Genomic DNA, 24,739 nt, shown 5'->3' with positions numbered 1-24,739 from the left:
GTAGGAATTTTCACTTATAAAGGGAATCTCTTGAACTGTGTTTAAAGTATAGCCAGTCACTGCTAGAGTACTAGTGAATATTCATGAGCTAGCTTGCAGCAAAGAATGGGTGCCAAGGTCCAGCTCAGTGTGCAAACATAAAGCAATTTTATTTTAAGATTTTTTAGTTTATAAGCTCCTACAGTGCAAAGCAGATCTTCAGTCTAGCTCATTTGCTTTCTTTTGCCCAGAGTTACTAAATTTGCATTGCTTTTCAACTGTATGTATTACTGGAGATCAGGACTTTGCATGTACAAGACTTTGTGCAATGAAGCCTCCATGTGTAAAAGGGAAATAATACAGCACTTGCATACAATTTATTTACTCCAGTTTGCATCTTTTGATTTTCAAAATAACCACATCCACATCACTGTTTGCACTCTTGTTGGCAGCCTTAGTGGAGAGGCCAAGAAACAGAGATTGCCCTTCAAGCTTTAGGAGGCTGTTTGTGTGAACTGCAGTGGCCCAGTTATTAATTCTCCTTGTAATGACTGGCAAATGCTTACTGGGAGAGCTGCAGAGTCTTATTCAGAGCATCTAGCATCTTTTTGGAGAGAGAACTGTACATAATTATCTTTCAAATCACTATGAATTCACTTCCATAAATATTTCACATATCTCCTTAGACTCTCTAATTATTAATGAGCTCCAAACTTCACCAAATTCAAACAAATGTGCATAAGTAATCTGCATATAGCGTATAAGTAAATAACAATTTTACAGTGGTCTAGAGAGATTTGCAAAATTGTATAAAAACTTTCAAAAAACAAATGTATATTTCTACATAATTTTGGAAGTGGTGAACAGAAATGAATTTGGAATCATCTGATTTACTGATCAGTGGAGTTCTGAAAATCATGGCTTAGCTGTATATTTATTACTTCACTGCATTGTCAGACACAAATCAACTGGATGAGCCTGAGTCATCAAACGTGACCTAAAATAAGTTTCCTTTAGTGATCTAATTGGTCAATAACCATTTAGCACTTAAAAATGAGTACTTGCCTACCAACAGGCTCAGACAGGTCATATGCTGAATTGATCTAAAATAACTTCATATGATTCTAGAGATGAGTTAATTCACATTTGCGGTGGAGGTATTGATTTTGATTGGAACCATAGTTTGGGAGTTTCTGGATTCAGGCCCATTATGACAAATCAATGTTAATTTACTTAGAATCCTTGATATCGAGTAGGCATAATATTAAAATGAAATTATAGGAAAATGAGACTTGACTTAAGGGGGCCATGGCTTTAAGCATAACTTCAGCCAGGGACCAACTAATATCTAAAGCAGATACCACTATGTTGGGGTGGGGTGAGAGATGCTAACTCTGAATAAAATACAAAAAGCATTCTGTGCAGGGAAAATAAACTGAATTCTGGATATGCTCTTGTCACCACTGAAATTTGAACAAACGTCCATCTTTCAAATATACATGGGATTACAAACAAATAGGAACCCCAAACTGTTTGTCCAAAGATGGATTTGAGAAAATAATCAGTGAGCAAGAGATTGACAATGTCACTTATCTCTTTGGAGAGGACAGCTGCATAAATACCCTTCTGGGAGATAATTAGGGTGACCAGACAGCAAATGTGAAAAATTGGGCCGGGGATGGGGGGTAATAGGAGCCTGTATAAGAAAAAGACCCAACATCAGGACTGTCCCTATAAAATCAGGACATCTGGTCACCCTGGAGAGAACTGTCATGACAAGTCACCCTTAATCATGTGTAAAATCACTGGCAAATAAACAGGCCAACTGGAAGTGAAACCAGAAGCTGGGTCTCTGACACTAGCGAGGTAAAGTAACCAGATAGAAACAGCTTGGTGAAGAGGCTGAGTTCTTTAGAGATGTAAACATGTTGCTACTTCAGTCAATTTAGTTAAAAGTGGACCTCTCTAGATGAATTTGAATAATTTTAAGGCTAGAGATGCATGCACACCTTACTCTCTCCTTGTACTGTGATTCCTCCTCTCATACATTTTGTTTTCACTAAGATCACTTTTGTGTGATGTTTTAAGGCAAATTCCCTGTGGACTGCATTCTGTGAGGGAAATAACCTATATCTTATGTTCTTGCTCACAGTAAGAGTGTCTACATAATAACTCATTCATAGAAGGTTTTCATGAAGCCATATTATAATCCCTGAGACCTGTCTACACAAGTGGCTTAGTGCTGTTGTAATTGCACAATTGATCAAAAATCAGTACTTCTCTTCCTCCATAGTGTAGAGTTACATGTTACAGAGTAACATTAATTGCATTTTTTTGTAAGCGTTGTTAGACAGTTGCTGAGTAAATGCCATTGCATCCATATTGCCTCCAGTTCCTTGAATTCTACATCTGTATCTAAACAGCTACATTTACATTTGTCTAGTGATCTAAGGGGAAATGGGTATTATTTTGTTTGAAACACAAAATAGTTTTCTCACAGTTAATTTATTTTTTTCCTATTTTTTTCCAAATGTTTATACATTGGACCTCGTGTCCAGCACTGAAAGCTTACAGAGTTTGATTTCTTTTTAAGCTTTAAATAAGAAAACAAAGTAAACCCATCAGCCCCACACAATTTATAGAACTGCACATCTGCTTATCAGCTGCATGAATATCCTGCTGTGCCACCAGTTGCCATGATGTCTGTTTCTACTTAACCCAAAATGGTTGAATCACATCTGATCCTTTCTGCTTGTTACACTGAGTCTCATTGATGGACTGAAAGGCAGATTGCAAAATCTTGATCTACTGTTTATAGGCCTGACACTGAGCCTAGTGGTGGTATTCACTGACAATACTTTATAGGCCTCATTTCTTGTTCACTGAGTTTGTTAGTACAGATACTTCAAATTAAGTTACTGAAATTACCAAAAACTAAATAAACAAAAAACAAAGGAAGAGATTTGTGATAAAAGCCCTTTCATTAATTGGCATACATACAGCACAGTTTGCCTCCTTTCATAGCTGATAGGTTAGAGAGCTGAATCTAGGACGTGAGCTAAGTGAGTGTCCATCAATTTAGTTAATGTATGAGGTACATCATTCATTTTATTCCCACAATTCCTCCCATCCCACACCAACCTGGTATTTAACTGTGTTTGCTGCTGTGAATTGAGGTTAGAAATGCTGAATCATTAAATGTGTTAAAGTAATCCCACATCAACCCAAGCTCCTTCCTCAATTAACTTTGTTGGTTTTCTTGTTTGAAAATTTGGTCACTAACGTTAATGACTAGTGTCTCATGTTTATGCTTTGATGGGTTGTAAGCTTCAGCCAAAGGTGTTTCCTTAGGAAGTTTATTTACTGTTGGTTGACCAGTGTGTACTCTCTTCATAAGGAGGCACTGGATCCTGAGAGAACTCAATGTGAGCCTCTCCCATAGGAGGTTTCATAGTGGCCTCCTCATACGATGGAGGCAAGCTTAGAGTGAGGAAGGTGGCTTCAGGGAGCAGAGTGGAGTAGTGGAAATTCTGTTCACTGTTCCAGGGCAGCACTGAAAGGAAATCGGACACATCACGCTCAGGTAGGTGCTCTGGGAGATCAATACTGAAGATCTGCCCCTGGAGGCTGGGTCGATGGCAACGGCGGTATAGGAAAAGCAGCAGGAATGCCAGGAAGAGCAGCATGGTGGCAGGCAGGATGATGCACAGAAATGGTTCTACGTCATCTTTGGTTGAGCTGATCTGATGTCTGCTCTGTAATTAAAACAAATAAGAAACTTCTTTAACTTGAAGTCTCTCCTTTTATTTTTTGCTCCCTTTTTACTTTAACTGTTGGATACATATACCCTCTCCTTCATTCACCAAATGCCACTGCTTCTATTTATTGGTGATCTCCTGTCTTCCATATTAACTGTTCTGAAACTATAGTCTGTAGATCAGTGGTCTGCAGAGCTCTCCCTGGTAGTCCACAAAATGAAACACTTTGAAAACCAAGAACTGGAAGGAATCATTGAAGTATTGGTGGCGGGGGAGGAGGGGATTAGAGGAAGAGCCCTCTCTGAAGTGGTCCACAGAAGGAAAAAGGTCAGACAGCCACTGCATGAAACCCATAACTTCTGTTTGAGCTATAACCTATCTTTAGGCCTGGAAAGATAATATTTTTATTGGTAAATGCCAAGTTCACCATACCCACACAGAAACTGATGGAAAAACATTTCCACTGATGATCAAAGCTTTCAAACAGGCAAAGTAAGAAAAATGCTGCTTGAGAACTTATTAGAGTTTGATTTAAGGATATTTACTTTGTATATTTTGACATGATGTCGACAAGTTGTGTGTTGACGGTTATAAAGCTTTAACTTTTTGAATCTCGGAATCTGTCATTAAATTGTCACTCGTCTATTGTCTGACCCTCACATAATTTCCCACAACTGTGTAAAAATTTAAATATTTAAATTGAGAAAAATAAAATACTTAGCCACAAAAATTTAAATTGACTACAAATTAGGGAAAATGCTTAAACTGTTGAAATATTTAAAAAAAATATATATTTCTGCCAAGCTGACACATCTCTTAGAAAGACATTCAATCATAATTTTAAGGCTTCAAGTGATGGAGAATTCACCACAGCCACAGGTAAATTATTCCAATGGTTAGTTACCCTCATTGCTAAAGATCTGTGCCTTATTTCTAGTCTGAATTTATCTAGCTTCAGCTTCCAATCATAGGCCTTTAATCTAGCAGAAAAAGGTACTACACAAGCCAATCTGCTATCAGAAATCTCTTTCCCAGGTGAGTACTTACAGGTTGTGATCAAGTCACCTCTTAACCTTCTCTTCAATAAACGAAATAGATTGAGCTCCTTAAGACTCATTATAAAGCAGATTTTCTGGACCTCAGATCATTCATGTAGCTATTCTGAACTCTTTCCAATATTTCAACATCCTATTTGAGGTGTGGACACCAGAACTGGACGCGGTGTATCAGTAATGGTCTCGGTAATTCCATATACAGAGGTCAAATTACCTCCCTACTCCTACTTGGCATTCCCCTGCCTATATATCCAAGAATTGTGTTTGCCCTTTTAGCCACAGCATTGCACTAGGACCTCATGTGTTCAAGTGGCTATGTACCATGACCCCTCCACCTTTTATTATTCAGTTACAAATACGTGATCATGAAGAAGTAACAAGTCAGAAGAAAGTAAAATTAAATTTCGGCTCCCTCCAGCAAAATGGAGCATGTAGAACAGTGTTTGTCTAGCAGGAGTCCAGCGGGGGCCACAAGCAGATTTCAGGTTGGCCGCTGAACAGGGCCGGCATTAGACTTGCTGGGACCCAGGGCAGAAAGCTGAAGCCCTACCACAAGGGGCTGAAGCTAGGGTTGCCAGGCATCTGGTTTTCAACCAGAACGCCCAGTCAAAAAGGGACCCTGCACTACCAACCGGCTCGTTAAAAGTCCGGACTGTGGTGCAGCAGGGTCCCAGAGCTAAGGTAGGCTCCCTAGCATTGCGTGGCCCCTGGAAGTGTCTGCCAGGTCTTAGTGCCAGCTCCACAGTTCCCACTGGCTGAGAACCGCAACCAATGGGAGCTCTGGGGATGGCACCTGCTTCCTGGGAGCCATGGTAAGTGCTGCCGGGATCCTGTACCTATGTTCCCTGTAAGCTGCACAGCTAGCTCTCAAGGGCCGCACAGGCGTAGGGGGGAGGGGAGGTGCCCCTCCTCTGGCCCAGGCCCGCCAGAGCTGCTTTGGAGAGGCACCTCTCACCCAGCCCCAAGCTGCTGTGGTGAGAAAGGGATGGGGGACCCTCTCTCTCCCAGCCTCAGGACAGCCTCTATCCCAAACCCCTCATTTCCAGCCCCACCCCAGAGCCCTGTGCCCCCTCCACACCCCGAATTCCTTGGCCCCACCCCCACCACATGAATTTTGTTATATGCACCAATTTGAAGGTGATATGTCACACATCACCTCCATATTGGTGCACATAACAAAATTCATTGCACACATGGACATACAAAATTGGAGAGAACATTGCCCTGCAGCCAGGGCCGGCACCAGCAAAGGAAGCAGGTGCTTTGGGTGGCCAATGGAAAGGGGCGGCACATCCAGGTCTTCAGCGGCAATTCAGCGACAGGTCCCTCAGTCCCTCTCAGAGCGAAGGACCTGCTGCCGAATTGCCGCCGAAGAATGAAGCGGTGTGGCTGAGCCGTTGCCAAAGTGACGAAGATCAGGGCCTTCCCTCCACCCCAACTTTGTTGTTTTGTGTGGCAAAAAAGCTGGAGCCAGCCCTGCCTGCACCCCAGCCCAGAGCCCCCTCCTGCACCCCAAATCCCTCATCCCTGGCCCCACCCCAGAGCCCACACCCCCAGGTGGACCCGCACCCCCTCCTGCACTGCAACCCCAGTCCCGTGAAAGTGAGTGACAGTGGGGAACAGCAAGTGATTGGGAGAGGGAGATAGAGCGAGTGGGGGCAGGGCCTCGAGAAAGGGGTGGTGTGAGGCGGGGCAGAGGCATTCGGTTTTGTTTGATTAAAAAGTTGGCAGTCCTAGTTGAAGCCTGGGGCCCCGAGTCCTGCCACCCCAGGGCTGAAACCTGACCAACTGAGATTTGCAGGGCCCCGTGTGGTGTGGGGCACTAGGCATTTGCACTGCTTGCTACCCCCTAACACCGGCCCTGGCTTTTATATGCAGAAACAGTTGTGGCACAGGTGGGCCTTAGAAGTTTTTATAGCATGTTGTGAAGGCCTCAAAGAGAAAAAGGTTGAGAATCCCTGACTTAAACCAAACTTTTTCCAGCTGGTTGCTAATTATGTGTCCTCATTTTCTGGGTGCCTGACATAAGAGCCTGGGGTTGGGGACAAATTAGGGGACATTTTGATCTGAATCTTAATCTCAGTTCCCCATTTGTAGTAGTACCCCCTCATCTCCCTGGGGGCTGTGAAAATATATTTTCATATTTGTAAAGCACTCAGATACTGTAGTGATGAACACCATACAGTAGCCTATGAGGAATTAATAATTCCATCTTCAGAGCAAGGTTTGAATAGCTTATAGTAAACAGGGCCTGGGGCAACACTGAATAATGAGAAAACAATGTATTGACTAGCTAGCTGCTCATTAAATAAGCACTGTCCATCCTGTCCTCTGAATGAGGCAGGACACCTCTGGAAAAATAGTATGTGAACATGTCATGAAAAGATTATCATAATGTGTGCATACACAGGGGGCTGAATTAAGGTTTTACAGGCAAATTTACTTCTGGCATTTCCCAACTTTTGGGGGCTTGACTTTGCAAGCATCATATTATTTTGGTGTAGTTTTGTGTATTCAATATAGATACTAAAATATGAACTAGCTGGATTTAGAGATTCAGTCTGGATTTGTCTCTTTTGAATTTAAGGGCGGGAGGGACAATGGATTCCTCTTTCAAAACTGATCAAGAGGTTAAGGACCAGATTATCAACTGTCTAGCACTTTGTGTAGTTAGTTACACCAGTGAAAAGCTGGTGTAAATCACTACCATTCCTATTCAGTAACATTTCACATCTCTGCATTTGCTTTGCACAGATACAAATGACTCCTCAAGGAAAGTGTGTTGTGAGGAATCAGGTTCTAGGTAACTAATGCATTATTTGGATATTTTTATCAAAAGTATTTTTTATAAAGTGCATTACTAAGGCCAGTGCTGCAGTCCTCACTTGAGGCAAAATTCACATTACCTCTTCGTCTGGGATAGAGAAGATGAGAGATTATTTTGATATGCCACCTGCCAAACACTTCACATTATCTTTGTAAACACTAGAGAGGTTGATCCAAGAAACATTTAGAGTTAGTAAATTTCTTATAGGCATACCTGAATACTAAAAACCTGTCTCATGGAAAAGAGTATTTGGAGACGATTTGATTTATCTGTTACAGACTTTCTGTATTACCCTCCCCCAAATTATTTATTATTACTACTAAAGAAAGCTGCATGGTATAAAGGCTGTGCTTCTTAAAGGGACAGACAAGTATTTCATGTAGCTTTATTTGAAAAAGTTTTGAATGGAAATATTTTACTGCAATTAAACAAAAAAAATCACCTTTTTAAAAATATTTTCCTCCAAAGTGCTGAGAAGCAAAATAGCAGAAATCTACAAGTGTATGGGTACCACAAAGTGAAACTGTCTAAAAACAAATAGCACTAAGTTTCAGTGCCTAGATCGAGTGAAATGGAAAAAGCAAACAACATGCACTGAGAAACTCCTGAAAATTTAAAATGGCATTTCCTGGACTCATTTGCTCCTGCTGCTTGCCCTTTATTTCATAGAGTCTAATGCCTGAACACTGTGATCATCTAGCCTGACCTCCTGTGTAATACACAAGCCTTCCCAAACTAGGGCATATCTCTTAGGAAAACAGCCAATCTTGATTGATTTTATTTATTAAAAATTGCCAGTGAGGAAGGATCCATCATCATCCTTGGTAAATTGTTCTAATGATGCCGATAGCCTCTGTGTGTGATGACATAGTAGTTCTGGATATTATGATATCATAAACAAAGGATTATGACTTTGAGCGAGGAAGAAGCAACAGGAGCAGATGAACTTCTCGTCTTTTCATGAGAAATGACCTTCGTAATAAAGAAGGAGAGAAGAAGAAACTAAGAAAATTGTGACATGCACACTTCAAAAATTAGATGGTTTCCATTGGCATCCACTGGTTTATTGTGCTTTAAACATAAATGAAATTACTTGGGCATTTTAAATAACTTCCTGTGGAATTTATTCTCTCTCTCTTAATTTATATCTTACTAGGAACTGAAAGAAAGCATCAATTTTCAAACAACTGCACACTAGGAAGGACCATAAGGAGTAAAGCCTTTCATTACAAGTCAGCCTGTACTTGTTTTAACATGCTGGGTATGTACAACTGCCAGCTTGCAGGTTACATGACCCTTGTCAGTTTGAATGGGCTTTTCACCCATATTAGTTGGTAAAGAAATGAAATGTAGAGAACAGATGAGTTGTATGCCCTTTCCGTAAGGAGGAACTCCATTGTCAACTCTAGTTAGATAAAATAAAACTTGTCGCTATCCACATATGGACTCATTGTAGATGATGACTTAATAAGGGAAGTTACGAGAAGGTGTCCTTCCTAGAATGATGTAGGGGAGGAAAGGAGATGCCTGGCTGCTGAATTCCTACTAAAATTATTATTTTAAATGCTGCTGGGATTTTATTATATTGTTAATGATTTGTTAGGACACCCAGAGCCTTGGATAGTATATTTGAATTATTTTAAATCTAAATAGGAGAGGTACTGAATGATGAATGTATTCATGGGGTTATTTTTTAAGGAGGCGCCGGTGATAAACATGAAGGTAGAATTTCCAAAACTTCCAAATTGAGTTAGGAACATAAATCCTATCAGAAATTATTGGGATTTGTGCTCCTAAATCACTTAGGCGCTTTTGGAAAATGTCACCTTTTTTTAATAGGTGCATTTTTTAAGTTTTCACAGCATTATTGAATGTTAAATTGATACAGGAAATATTCATTTGTGTATCTATATAAATATGTAATATTAAAATCATATTAATAGTAATTATCTGTCTCTATAAACATTATTTTGTTGGCAGAGTAACGTTAATCTCAATTTTCAAAGTTATTCATATACCTGTTAGCATGGAAGCACAACGGGAGTGAGTTTGTTGCAAAAAAAAATTATTTTATTTGTCATGACAGGTCACTTCTGTTGACAGAAGGACATTAGTTTAATAGGATGAACATCTTGCCATCTACTATTGTATTGGTAGTGCCACTAATGGGCTGGTTCTGTTTAATTTAATCTGGAATTAGTTACAATCTCAGGGCCATAAAAAAACCCCCACTTTCCTTATTTTATTTTGCTTCAGTGTGCTTGGTGTCCTGTTTGCTGCAGCTTTCACTCTCATTCCTGGTGTAAGTCGGTGGATTAAACCAGGGTTAAACTTGCACCTTTGAAGCTGAGACTGTTTTCAGTACCAGGCAACAATAGAAAAGCAGGCTGTGTTTTCATCTCTGACAGACATTTCCCTTCCCCCACATCACTACATATTTTCCCTCCACTAAGAAGTAATCATTGTACAGCTTAGAGAACAAGAGTTCATTGCTGAGTACTACCCACACTAACAGCTATAGAAGGGCTTCTAGGGATCAGATCCAAAGAGTGTGCGTGTATATTTAAAAACAAAGGAAAGGAAGTATAAAATGTAGAATGCAGTGTATACTCTTTCCAAATTAAAGATGAAACTTCTTTTGCTGCCTATACCTGCAGGTTTTTCCTTCTCAAGTTTTAAAGCTTAAATATATTTGTGTTTTTGTAGGAGGAAAAACAAGCTAAATGCATCAACTTTCTGTAATCAAATGCTATCTCTGTTTCCATTGGTATAAATCCTAGTGTCCCAACATCCAGTCATTACCACTGCCACATACACCAAGGCGTTTCACAAAAAAAGCCAAAGAACATTCCCTAAAGAGAAGCCAGTGTACTGACCTGCAACTGGGTTTCCAGAAGTGGCACACCTGGTTCACTAGTTAACCAGTCGTAGTTCCCCCTGTCAGCATGTCCAAATTTCCTCCAGCTGCTGCCCAAGAGCCACCTCATGCTTTCATTAACCTGATACTCCGTCTTAGTTTTTCCACCTTGCCTCACAGCTTTAAACAGTGCCCTCACCTCTTAGTCCAGATCAGATAGGAGGCTCTCAGCTAATGATCCTTTTATAAATTCTTCCCTGTTGACAGTGGTGAGGAGGCAAAAAGTGAAAAACCAACCAAATAGATCTGATGATACTCTCAGTTCAAACTCAATCTCTCTGGATTTGCTTCAGTGGCCTACATTACCAGAAAAGCTGGCATCAGGTATCAGGGACGGGATAGCGTTCTGATTGGAGAGTTCCCTGCACTAGGATTATTAAAGGGGAATTTGCATGTGAATCTGTTACCACATGGTCCTGACTCTTTGTGGATAAATAATTTTCTAAATTTAGATATCTATTTAACATCATTCTGGGGTGTTTTAAAGAGTTCCCATGCCCAGAGAGAAAGTTCCATGCACCTTGTAAGAAGGAGGGAGAGGGGAAATCAAGCCAAATTTTCTCTTTACCTTTGCTGGAACACACAGTAAACAGTGAGCGGTTTCTGGGTAGACAAGCAAGGACATAAGACTGAATGCTCTGCTGAATTATTTAGGAGCATTAGAATGTAGATGTTAATGATAAATCCCGTGAGCGATCTTTGCCAGCAAAGGCTTTGGTCACTGAGAATATATGATTACTTTTAATAATAATAACAAATCTGATAACTGCTTAATTCTGCCCTTGTTTATTCCTTTTAGACTGAAATCAGTTTAGTTTACACATTGTCTGGATTTTTTTTTATTCACATCTCATTGAGGTGATATTTAGCTAGAGATGGGTGGAGGGAGGGCTATTTTTTTGGAAAAGTGGGCAGGTTATTTTTTCATTCTGAGTAGAGGGAGGGTCTGTTAATAATTGCTCCTGCAGTTGCATGTACTTTCAGTAACCTGAAAGGTTTGGTTGTACAGGCAGGAAGGAACATGGCCTAGAGGTGGGGAAACACAGGTCCGGGGGGGCAGGATTCTGGCTTTTATTCCCTGCTCTGACACACTTATATTTTTCTTCTCTAACACTTTTTTTTAAAAAGACATAGAGCCTGATTGTCCAGTAAAAGGCAATGGGAGCTGTGGTTACTCAGCCCAGCTGAAACCAGGCTCATACAATAAGATTTTACACACAGTTTAAAGGGACTCATATGTATATATAATCATTCACAAAAGCACTCATAAAAGAACATTATTAAGGTTGCAAAGTCAAACACTGAAAATTTAGGAAGTGCCAGAATGATGGTTGCTCGTGCAACCTTAAATTAGTCCTCTCATGCCTATGCGTACAAAGTCTTTCATTACAGGACCCCTTTCTCATTCATTGCACAGAATGACCCTGCTCTGGAGATGAATCAGGGCTCTATAGTAAGGGAAACTGTTTGCAGAGACCTTTGTCATTTGTTGCAGAAGTTGGAAGGCATGTAGTGAACGAGGCAGGGGGTTGGAGGAAGAGAAATGCCACCCTGGGAATTAGATTCTATCTCAGAATCTGCCAGAGTTCATATGCTGGGCAAGTCACTGCCAACCAAATTCTTCACAAGTGGTTGCTGATTGTCCTTTATATTGCAGATGTCTGTCTTTCTTGAGACCTTAGGTCTAGTTTGCTGAAATGTTCAGCACTCATAGTCAATGGGAGCTGTGCTTTGAACACATGAAGTGCTATATTAATACTAATTGTTCTGAAAAATCAGGTCCTAGGTGTCTTGAATTTGGCACCCAAAAGTATGGATTTTTTTGTATCCTCATCTTTATGCTTCAGTTTCCCATCTGTACAATGGGGATAAAACCCATGGGGGCATGAGTGTTTGAAGCGAGCAGACACTGTAGTGAAGAACACCACAGAAAAGTCTGAGGAATTAATAATTCAGAGCAGGGTTTGAACAGTAGGTAGTAAAAAGCCCTGGGCCCCACATGTTGAACAAGAGGAGAAACTAAAATATTGAATAGACTGTGTTCACGTAACAAGTAGCTATATTGTGTGCACTGAACAAGGCAGGGCTGCGTGGAAAAAATAGTAGTGATCCTATAATTAAAGGACTGTTCCAAATTCATGCACCCACGGGGCTGAACTGGGTTGCTCAAGAAACTTTAATTTTGGTATTTGCTAACTTTTGAGTGCTTCACTTGCGACCAGAATTCCATCATGTGACCTATCAAAACACACAAAGGTCATCAGGGTTGGACCCTTGGATCCACACAATTTCAGTCATCAGAACTAATCAAGCAGTTGTAGTTTCTGGAACTGCATTAGGTAGGAATGAGAATCTGTTTTGCCGTGGGTTTATAGATATTTGCTGAACGCCACCCAGTTCAGTATCCCCTCCTAGGCTTCTCATTCCAGTCCCAGTCTCCTTGCCCAGAATCCTAATTCTTACCTCTCTCCAACTCCCCATCCCAATATCCATCTTCCCTCCTTGCATCCAGTTCCATGCTCCTTTCCGAGCCAGACCCAGTTTCCCCTTACAGCTCTCATCCACTCTCTCTTGTTTCTCCTCCCACCTGTCTATATTGCCAATTACCACTGGCTGCCAGTCCAAGGCTCCTCATCCAGTATCCTTATCGTCCCCTGCCCCACTCCCGTCCCTTCCTGATGCCTTGTCCAGTCTCTCCCTTTCCCTGGCTCCTTATCCCAGTCTCTTTGCTGAGGCAGCACCAGTTCTTTCCCTTCACCCTGGATCCTCCATCAGTTCTATCCCCCCTTCCTCCACTTCATTTTCCTCAGTCTAATTTGTCCCCCATCCCAGCTCTTTTCAGGGTGTCCCCTCCACAACTTCCAATCTATTTTCCCTCTCCTCCCCCACGGCCTCCAGTCCCAATCTACCCTTCCGTAGGTCTGGCTCTTGTCCCATCTTTATTTGAATCAGGCAACTTCCTCCCCTACCTACATGGGGAACAGAAATTTGATAATAGAGAGCTCTTCAATCTAGCAGACAAAGGTATGGCAAGATACAATGTCTGGAAGTTGAAGGTAGACCAATTCAGACTAGGAATAAGGAGCAATTTTTTAACAATGAGAGTAATTAGCTATTGGAACAATTTACCAAGGGTTGTGGTGGATCCTCTACTGGAAACTTGCAATTCAAGACTTGATGCTTCTCTGAAAGATATGATCTAGACAAGAATTAACTCAGGGAAGTTCTGTGTCCTGTATTGTACAGGCCAGACCATATTATCAAGTGTCCACTTCTGGTTTTATAATCTATTAATCACACTGCCTAGGCCCAGTGTGGGGATCATTGAGAGCACAGGAGAGAGTCTCTCTGCTGTCCTTTCAGGTGACTGTCTCTAACCCAACATATAGCAGCTAAAGCTGCAATTGTAGGGAAAATCCTGCTCAGTCCTGCACTAAAGTATGCCCAGTGGGGACGGAACCTTTGGAGATTTTAGCATGAAGCCTTAAGTGGGTGCCCTCAAAGACTGTAGTGGGAGGGTGTCCAATGTGCAGCTAATCTTGAAACTGACACCTGTCTCTTGTCTCTGCGCCTACTCTCCACCTAATGTCACACTTGCTTTGTTATAATGGCTGCTGTGTTGGAAGAGTACATAAGACACAACCTGACTGAGCCTACCACAATATAAATGTTAAATAACGAACGAATGATGCATTACCACATTAAAATGTTGTCTCTTCCTGAAAAGCTACATGTACTCTTGTGAAAGGAAGACCCTTTATCTCTCATGCTATGTGGAAAATGTTCTCTCTTTTGTCCTTTTTTTAAAAAAAAAAATCAGTCCACTTGTTCCTGTAGGTTCTCAACCATCTCAAGATTTGGACTTGTTTGAAGTTGAGAAGTCTGAACACTGAACAGCAACCTTTTTGTGTAATTTAAACAAACAAGCAAAAAGGCTGATAAATGCTTTTGGGAGCAAAACCAATTTGTACCTAAAGAGCCTGATTTTTCTCTGCAGTATGTTGGAATAACTACATTGAAGTCAAGGGAGCAACACTGACTTGTGCTAGCTGAGAACCTGGCCAATAATGTTGCCTGACAAATTAAGCACTCTTGTAATCTTTAGCAACTGAGATGAGGGAACAAATTTCAAAACATTTTCAACCAGTTAGAATATTGTCAGATAACTTGGAATGGAAGCAACAGAGGCAGTGAGAACAGAGGGAGTATGTCTGTGGTATTGATCTGGAGGTTCTGTGGATGAGCAGTCAGAAGCAAAGAATTTAGATAGGAAAAAGGCTATTTAGAGCATTCAGTCTATTCCTCCTGCCAAAGCAGCATGGTACCTACAGGATATTCCTCAGTATTTTGTCTACCTAGCCTTGTTTTGAAGAACTCCACAATGTGATTCCACTATTTCCCTTGAAAGACTTTTTTCCTAGAGAGAGTCTGTGTTATGGAAATTTTCCAGAACTTACCCTAAATTGTCCCTTGCCAAGTTCAGCCTGATTATTCCTCTTCATCCTAAACACTTTTTGTTTTCCCTTCTTAATATTCTTCCTTCCAATACTTGCAATATATAGTGTTATCTTGTCCCCCTTTTAGCTAAGCTTCAGCAAATGCTCTTCTGTCTTTTCTCTAAAGTTAAGCTCTCTGAACTCTTAATCATTGTTGACCTTCATTGGCACTGCTATAACTTATAAATCCTTTCTTGAAGTTGTGGTGACCCCAAGGCATACAGTATTTCTACACTGTGTAAAAGCAGGTTTTCAGGTCTGTTCAACACCCTTTCCCTAAGTCCATGAATGTTGGAGTTGAAGGCAAATCCTTGAATCTTTTTGTTATGAGTGGTGTTTTGCTTCTTGTGAATGTGCTTTCTGAGAGAATTTTCCAGGCTTTTCTCCAGTGAGTGACACTCCAGCAATAGCAAAAGGAACACATTTGGGAGAGAGGAATTAGGTAGTGGGTTACATTAGGTTAGTCAGGCTGGGTATCAAATAATAAAACAGAAACTAACAGCAACAGAAAGGTAAGAAATGTCCTCCTTCCCATAACTCACAGCCAGGTTCCACAGCAATTTGTTCACTCAGTGAGGTGGGTATGAGGACCCAACATCATTTTAACTTTGATGTCACAGCCACATTCTAATGTACATTCTGCCCACTTTAAAATCCCCCTCCACTTTCAAAAATATGTGATATTTTTCTACACTTCCTGTCCTAAGCTGTTGTGTGTTGATTAAAAAGCTGAGAGTTGGCATCAATGCCACTGGTTTCCTGTATTTGGTGGGTTTTTGGGGGGGGGAGGAGGAGGGGAGGTTTGAAGCATTTTGGGAATTTTTCAGACTTAAAAGTGCCATGTTAGTTATTACTATAATACTTTCTATCCATTCAAAGGAAGATCCATTTATGCTGTCAAAAGCCTCTGCTTCTTGGGGTAGCACTGGCGGTGTTATAAATGTTTATCTCTGCAAATCGGGAAGGGAGTGGGGGGTCATAGGAGCCTATATAAGAAAAAGCCCCAAATATCGGGACTCTCCCTACAAAATTGGGACATCTGGTCACCCTATCTCTGCTGCTGTCTTTGGCCCTGATCTCACACATTGGAAGTGAATGGAAACTTTGACTTTGATTTCAATGGCTGGAGGATTAGGCCTTTAGCTAGTGTGCATAAGCTTGCTTGGCATATCCAAAGCAGGCTATGGGCCTGATTCTCCATTCTGTTGCATCATTTTTACCCCAAGTGTAACCCCACTGATTTCAGCTGAGTTACAAAGTGTAAACTGATGTAACAGAATGGCTAATCCAGCCCTTTCTCTCATAGACCTATAGGGTGCCTCCAGACTTGAAGAACACACCTTTATTTATCCTGGTCTGTTTTCTGTCTTTCTATCAGGGACCATTATTCTCCAGCCATCTACCTTCTACTCAAATAATCTACAATACATTTATATGCAATTTCATACAAAAGCCATAAGTAAATATCTCAATCAATAATTAAAATTAACTGCTGGATTGTGCACTCTGCTCTTCCCAGCACTCTATCTATAGATATGCAGAGGCAAGCAATGTTTTTTTTTTTTAAACTTCAAAGCAATATATAATAACATCTGCAAGTAGAAAAGAGCTCTTAGATCATGTAGTTTGCCTCTTGCCAAGTCACCATTGTTCCCTTTAGTGCATCTTCTAGTGTGTGTGTTTTATTCAGATTACTTTTGAATGATTCAAAACCACCACTAAATTGCTTTGGGAGACTAAGGCCTGATTCAGCAAGGGCTATGCAACACCACTACTCACATGTTTAAAATTAGGCATGTGCTTAAGCATCTCACAGATTGTATCATATTACCAATGAGGAGTTAGAAGTAAAGAATTAGGGAAAAACCCTGTTAGAGCATCCAGTCCATTCCTCCTGCCAAAGCAGAATTTCAGTCTATTGACTTCTCAATGGCACTATTTACAGGCTTAAAACTAAGCACACAATTGCATTCCTTGCTGAATTGGGGCCTCAGTGTATTTCCTCATCCCTTTCTCTTCATTGGTCGTCCATTCCTTCATTTCCACAGCTTAACTGATTTATTGTTTGCTGCTATTTAGCTGGTCACCAGCTGGTACTTGTGTGATGATCTCATTGTGTGCCCTCAGACCAGAATTGAGCATGTAGCTCAAACTCCATACAACTTCCCCCTTTAATGGGTCAAACTGTACTCAGATGCAGAAAAGAGATGGGTAATGTTACTCTTCTTTTCTCTTTCTCCTTCTGGTGTGAGATAAGACTGGAGTGTGTTTTTGGAGGAGCGTCAAAAAAGATGCTGAAAGTATATAGAATGTATGTGTCAATCTTGTTCTGGTAAATAAGCTTCTTTACAGACTTTATACAGAAACAATAATTAATGTGTGCACAGAAGGAAAAGCATACAGAATAAAAATGCATATTTATTAATGACATTACTAAACTAATAACTGGAAATCTTGCCTAGAAAATAAAACCTATCATTATTAAAACATACAAAATGTAAATACAATATCTTTGCTCCACTCTTAGACTCTGCAGAAAGCAACTTTGACACAGACCTTATATTGTGTGTCGCAGCCATCCATTTATATTACAGTAGTGTCTTTGAGTCCTCAGCTGAGATGAGGGCCCACTGTGCTAGGCTATGCAAGCACATAATAAGAAAAGTCCCTGGCCCAAAGAGCTTACAACATCAATAAGCAAGACAAAAGGTGGAGGGGAAATGTAGGTTACACAGCATGTCAGTGGTAGGGCTGGGAATAGAGCTCAGGTCTCTTGAGTCCCTATTCTTTACTGTATCATATTCCATCTTATCTCCTCTGACTTTCAAGGGTGAAGAGTGACTCCTAGCCATTCACTGCTTTCTTTTTGCAGGCCCTCTGATGGAATGCTAAAATGGTATTATAAAGTTCCCACCCTAGGCAGTGGTGCAAGTAAGCCAGTTATGGTCAGTGTGACAGACCCAGCCAGTGTGGTACAGGAGTCTGGTAGAGGGCAAATATACTAGTCACTGGCTGAGTAGTTTTTTGTTCCCTGAGTGACTAGAGCAGGGGCTGTAGTGGAGTAATTAGGAACCTACTAGAACCAATTAAGGCGGACAGGCTGATTAGAACACCTGCAGCCAATCAAGGCAGGCTAATCAGGGCACCTGGGTTTAAAAGGAGCTCACTCCAGTCAGGGAGGGAGGAGCTAGAGGAGACGGAAGTGCATGTGAACGAGCTGGGAGCAAGAGGCACAAGGAGCTGAGTGTAAAGGATGTGCTGCTGGAGAACTAAGGAGTACAAGCGTTATCAGACACCGGAGAAGAAGGTCCTGTGGTGAGGATATAAGAAGGTGTTTGGAGGAGGCCATGGAGAAGTAGCCTAGGGAGTTGTAACTGTCATTGTAGCTGTTACAAGAGGCACTATAGATAGCTGCAATCCATAGGGCCCTGGGCTGGAACCCGGTAGTAGAGGGTGGGCCTGGGTTCCCCCCAAGCCTCCCAACTCCTGATCAGACACAGGAGGAGTTGAATCCAGACTGTGGGGAAGATCACTGAGGTGAGCAAATCTGCCAATAAGTGCAGGACCCAGCAAGGTAGAGAAGGAACTTGTCACATCAGGTCCGCCCATACCATTAAGACATTTATTGCTGGCACACCATAGTCACACTTTTCAAGAATGAATTATAGAGCCTTGCACGGATATGAATTTATACCCGCAGATGCAGATATCTGCGAATATAAATCTGTATCCGCTGAGCCACAGGGCTCTCCCAGGAGTCAGTGCCCCATGCCAGCAGCTCCTCTGGCACAGCTGTGCCATCCACAGCCCTGTCCTCTGGCAGGGCTGTACAGACTCCAGACAGGAGACACAGCTGTGGGAAGGGCTGGGGGCGGAACAGTCACGCCAGAGGAGCTGCCCACATGAGGTGCTCGCTCCTGGGAGCGGCAGCCCCACATTCTGCTCCTGCTGCTGCTGCGCTCCCAGGAGAGCCCTGTAGTTCAGCGGATATGGATTTCTATCTGTGGCTATCCACATCCACGGGTATAAATTTCTATCCGCGCCGGGCTCTAGTCATGGAACATTTTTTGTGAGGAGGGGGAGGGGTCAGTAGTGTACCAGTAAGAGTTAAAATCTACATGCACCACTGTCCCTAGGTCATGCTATATGTAACATACTGTACCTGAGCTGGTAACAGTGCCGTAAAGTATCTCAGAGAACACTTCTCTCTGTCTCTCCCCATGATGGAAGCCCTGTAGCCAGTCCATATCTGGTACAGAAAGTTGACCTGCTAGCACCAGCCCTGCAACCGACTATATATGAGAATTACATGACTAATCCTTTGATTTTTCTGATGATCAAGCTTCACGGGCATTTCTTGTGTTTCCTACCACCAGAGATGAGGCAGAACCTGATTCTAGCCAGCTTTTGGATGTTTGTCTCATTGCTTTACAAAGGCCTTCTTCCAGTAAAAAATCTGGAAAGCAAGGTCCAGCAGCTTTCCTCCTGAAAGACAGTCACTGAGGGCCAGATTTTTAAAGGTGTGTAGGTGCCTAGAGACTGAGCTAGGTGTCTAGTGGGATTTTCAAAAGCATCTAGGGAGTTTGTGGATAGCGATAGTGGAAGAACTGATGGTTCATAATTTATGTGTAGAGAGTTTATTTTTACAGGTGACAAGTGCATTAGAAATGCTTAGCTAGATATATTCTATTTTCTTCAAAACCTCTTGGAAAGATGAGGAATATGCCAAAGTAAATGAATTAATCTACAAAGCTCCACTCCAATCAGAATCAAAGTTCTCTGCTGCTCCTTTCCTATGTTTTTGGGACTGATTGTTGAGATTTTTTTTTGGATTTACAAAAGTTGATAGCTAAATGGATCATAAGTGTCTCCTCTCTACCTATTTTTATGCATTTATAGAAGTCCAGACATGCATACCATGTTGTTACTAGCAATTAAACCTAAGGTTTAAAGGTTAAGCAATTAACAGTGAAGTTGAATTCTGACTTTCTGAATTAAAACCCTTTCTGGATCACACAGAAAAGCTAATTCAATAGAATTTCTAATACAGATGTTAAATGCAGATGACTCTCTCTGAATCAATTGGGGACCATTTTAAAAATTCAATACTGTATTCACCACTTCTAACAACTGCAAGAATTGCAGTATCTCTACGCTTAGAAGATTCTAAAGAAATAGAGGTAGATAATGTTTGTCAATAGTAACATGCTGAGGTGTGACAAATATTGAATTTGAAGTGGTCCCTACCGAATACAGATTGTTTTCCTTTGCCAATTTCTTTCCATTACTCTGAATATAATATAAATGTTTCATACAGTTCAGACGAGTATCCATACTAAAGTGCTGAATCTTTTGAGACTTGTCCATTAGTAGAGGATATCTATTTTTTCCTAAGGTTCTGAAGTTCACTATTTTTATTACGTGCCCTGACTCTTAACTCTACATAAACAATCGCTCCAAGGCTGGCCTTAGATACAAGCATTCAAAGGTATGTCTACACTGCAATAAGACCTGTGGTGGCTTGGGTCAGTTGCTTCAGGCTCATGGGGCTTGTAGAGTGAGGCTAAAAACTGCAGTATAGATGTTCAGGCTGGAGCCTGGGCTCTGAGACCCCTCCAAGGGGGAAAGGTTCTCAGAGTCCAAGCTCCAGCCTGAACTCAAATGTCTGCATAGCTATTCTTAGCCCCTTCTGCCCGAGCCCCATGACCCTGGCATCAGCTGATCCATGCTCTGAGACTGTTTTGCAGGCTTTTTATTGTGGAGTAGACCTACCTCAAGTGACTGTACTAACTCATCCATGCAGGACCTGTTCAGATCATCTCCTCCAGCAGAAAGACCTGGATGAGTTAAGCTCATCATCAATACAGATTTCATCCTCTTTGGCAGCAGGAATGAAGGCTGAAAAACCCACCTCCTGCCACAGTCTCTCCCTTGCCGAGTGAAATCTATTCTATTAATTCAGGTGGAATACATGGGTTACAGGTGTTACATAACCCAGCTCACTGTGCAGCCCTCAACAGTTTGGCGTTTGTATGCAAATCTGCGTAGTACCATCGCCAACATACCCACCTAAAAATCACGTTAAACTTTCTTTAACGATGAAGAGACAATGAGAGAAGGCAAACAGTAAAAGCATTTGATCAATGTTCTCAATATGATTTCATTTTAACAGCATCCCTTGTTCCCCTTCCCTTAGCAGGAGAAAGATTTTAGAAGGAAATTACTCCCCCCCACGCTTGTTTGACGGGTCTCTGGATGGTATCAAAGATGGCAATGCTTCTCTGTGAGGAAAAGAGAAGGTTAGCTGAGATGGGCTGGAGCTGTTGTTGTTAAAAGTCTGAGCCTTTCATCTCACTGGTAGTTGGGGAGTCAGTTGGCAGAGGGTGGCCATATCATCTCGTCTTCCCTCGGACCTGTTTGGTCAGAACAATCTCTAAGGATTAGACATGACGAAGGTCTGGGGGCCCCAGGGGTGGTGAGTTGGCAAGCCGTGATGGTGAAGCTTGTTCAGTGGCCTCCATCTTACTCTTCCCTATTTTCACCCCAACATCTTTTCTTTAAGGACCCAAAAAGGGAGTGATGCATGGAATAGCACATCCCCTTGTTGTTTTGTCCACCAATTAGGCCTAGTTTCTGACACCAATTTTGTTTCACTGATTTCTAACCTCACACTTTCTTGTTTACCAAGCATGATCTTAACACAGTCCTGAGGTACACCAGAAGGCCTTTTTGTTTTAGACTAATTCACTCTTTGTCTCCCTTTCCTACTTTTTCCCATCAAACATTTGTGTTGAAGTTATTGTAGCATCATGGGTGGTGAGTAAAATAGGCCATGGTAGACTAATCTGCCCTGGTGCAGCTGTCGGATGCTGGTTGCAGGTTGGGTGGAGGAAGTTTTTGCTTATTATTATGCCCCATGCAGGTTCTGGGGTGACTAAGGTGGCAGTATCTACTGTTCAGCTTCCTAGGTTCATCAGTCATCTCCTTGGACTCCAGCTGAGTAACACATACCACCTCCTCATAACCTGCAAGGCACATATCAAAATCTCAGGCTCTTCTAGAAGAGGAGAGAAACAAGAGCTTTTCCCATGGCATGGCTTGGGGGGCCTCCAGCTGGTCCCAGGATCCTCTGGTTGCAGAGTGGGGGGGACCTTGAAGCTCCGGCAGTGGATGTGGGGGCCCACAGGTGAAGAGAGAGGGTTACCAACCCTCCAGGATTGTCCTGGAGTTTCCAGGCATTAAAGATTAATCTTTAATGAAAGATTATGTCATGTGATGAAACCTCCAAGAATACATCCAACCAAAATTGGCATCCCTAGGAAGGGAACCTCCCCGAAGGGGAGCTCCACCTGTCGCCCATGTGTAACATCGTATGAACTTTTACATACTTCTTGCAGTTGAGCTTACAATTAAGGTACATTTTTAGGCCCAATTTTTCTAACTGATCAACATGGCGACAATTCACAGATGCCCCATTCCAACACTATTGATTTGGACACACAAGTTGTGAGGTCAGCTCTTCATAACTGCAAACTTATTATTCATTTTCTAGTCCCTAGATCCAGGCCTTTCTCAGCAATATGGCTTTCCAAGCATCTCCGTCCTGTTACATAGCTGTGTTTTTTGTATTCTTTTCTCTTTGATGTATTAGATTGCATTTTTCCAGGTTGAATCTCATTTTAATTCCTGCCATTTCTCTAATCTCTTTCGATCTATTTGTATTTTCTCTTTTGACTCTCACGTGTCTGCAATTCCTCTTCACTTTGTATTGTGCATAGATGTAGTTAATGTGCATTTATATTTCCTTTTCCAAGATTGTTAATGACAACATTTTAACAAAGCAGGATCCAACAATGACCATTGCATGACCTCGCTAAAACAATTGAGCCAAACTAAGTGCAGTCATTGCCATCTATGATTCTGCTTTGCCTACAATCTGTTGATTGGTTTTGAATCCATTTAACTATACTATTGTTCAAACCTATTTGATTTAATTTTTCTAATAGAATTTTGTGAGGCAGTGTCTCATGCTTTAGCGAAGGCCAAGTATGGTATCCACTCTACTGTCTTAACTTTCACTGCTGATTCAGTAAATTGGATCAATGAAACCTTATCATGTCTTCATGCTTTGTTCATTGTTGGTTTCATGCTACTTATTGCTCTTAATATCTCTATCTTCTAGGTGCTAAAGGAGAAGAGTTGCCTCATTACTTGATTAGGGACTGTAGTTGGACGTAGAGAGTCAGGATAGCTCTGTTCTTTTCCCCTATTTAAAGATCGGAAACAAATCTGCACTTTTAGTCATCTGAAACTAGCCCAATTCTTCAAGAAGCTTAGAAAACACCTGATGATAATGGTTTAATAAGTTCCTCTACTAGTCTCTAGAGACTGGAATGTGATTCCAAACCAGCAGATATGTGTATATATTGACTGTTTCTAGTACTCTTTCACAGAATTTTGTAGACTGCTATATCCAGTGTGGTGTCATTCATGCGATGATATTTGGTCTGCATGATCTTATTTCTCTTGTTAAAGAGATGAGCAGTGCTTGAGAAGCTGTCAGATGGAGTTTCCAAAATACACTCACACAGTAAATATACCTAATGTATTGATCCTTATATACATGTAGTAATAATAATGGCTATGAATTTAAACAGTGAAGACTACTAAAATAAGCACATTTCCCTAAGATTAGCAGTGCCTGAATGGGGGATGGGTAGGAAGTGATGGGATGCTTTTACTCTCCCCCTCAATTTTCTCTCCCCTCTTTCAATCAGCAGAGCTGAGAAGTAAAGTATGGGATAGTCACACACATAGCAGAATGAGAACCTGTCAATATGACCTAATCTCCTCATCTAAATCACTGACATGAATGAAGCGTTGTTTGTTTTTGTTTTTGTTTTGTTTTTTTTAAAGAATCTTTCAGCAATATGATCAAAGCTCCCCCATCCCTACCCTTGCCCCGTATTTTGCTACTCCATTTCAGCAGTCTCTACAAAATGTATTGTAAGGCTTTTTTCCCAAAGGGCTTTAGACACAGCCATCACAAAACTCTTATGAGGTAGATAGTTTTTAACTATTAATTGTTATTGCAAATAAGAGGAAACTAAACTCCCAGGCCACAGAGACAATCAATGTCAGAAGTAGGAATTGGAAATCAAAAGGCCTTGGTTCCCAGTCCTGTGCTCAGTCCCCTAGAAGACACTTTTAGAAAGAAAGTTATACTAAATCCATGGATTACTGAATCCAGATGAGAATTTTGAATTTGAAACCTGCATTATTTAGCAAAGCATTCACCAACAGGCTCCTGGGAATTCTTCTGTTGATTTAATTTAGCAGACTCAGAGCTGGAACATCACCCAGACTCAAGCTCACACTGTGTGTACTGTTCCTTGATTTCAAAAAGGCAAACTTTAAAAAATTTAAGGGAAGGGACTGAACTGAAGAACTCAAGGATCTGAATGTTCAAGAGGCTTGGAATTACTTTATGTCAAAGCTGCCAAAACTATCTAAAGCCTACATACCAAGCAAGGGAAAAAATTCGTAGGAAGGGTTGCAGACCAAACTGGTGATGCAAGCATCTCAAACAGGTGATTAAGAGAAAGCAGAAGACCTATAAGGAATAGAAGATGGGATGGATCAGCAAGGAAAGTTACCTCTTGGAGGTCAGAAACTGTAGGGATAAAGTGAGAACAGCAAAGAGCCAA

The 24,739-nt window shown here is 41.4% G+C and overlaps 1 protein-coding gene across 1 annotated transcript; it reads right to left on the bottom strand.

Moving 5' to 3' along the window:
• Positions 1 to 2,532: 2,532 nt before the first annotated feature.
• Positions 2,533 to 10,799, bottom strand: SMIM28 (small integral membrane protein 28). The gene is made up of 2 exons (XM_030554258.1): positions 10,496 to 10,799; positions 2,533 to 3,734 (listed from the first exon to the last, which is right to left on the bottom strand). The coding sequence occupies exons 1-2, from the start codon at positions 10,604 to 10,606 to the stop codon at positions 3,336 to 3,338; spliced, it is 510 nt and encodes a 169-aa protein (XP_030410118.1). The 5' UTR covers positions 10,607 to 10,799; the 3' UTR covers positions 2,533 to 3,335.
• Between the last annotated feature and the right edge of the window lie 13,940 nt (positions 10,800 to 24,739).

The sequence above is a fragment of the Gopherus evgoodei genome, chromosome 3 (genome assembly GCF_007399415.2).
Source record: "Gopherus evgoodei ecotype Sinaloan lineage chromosome 3, rGopEvg1_v1.p, whole genome shotgun sequence".
Classification (NCBI taxonomy): Eukaryota; Metazoa; Chordata; order Testudines; family Testudinidae; genus Gopherus; species Gopherus evgoodei.
The sequence above is the reverse complement of the archived record's forward strand: the minus strand, read 5'-3'. Positions and strand labels throughout refer to the sequence as shown.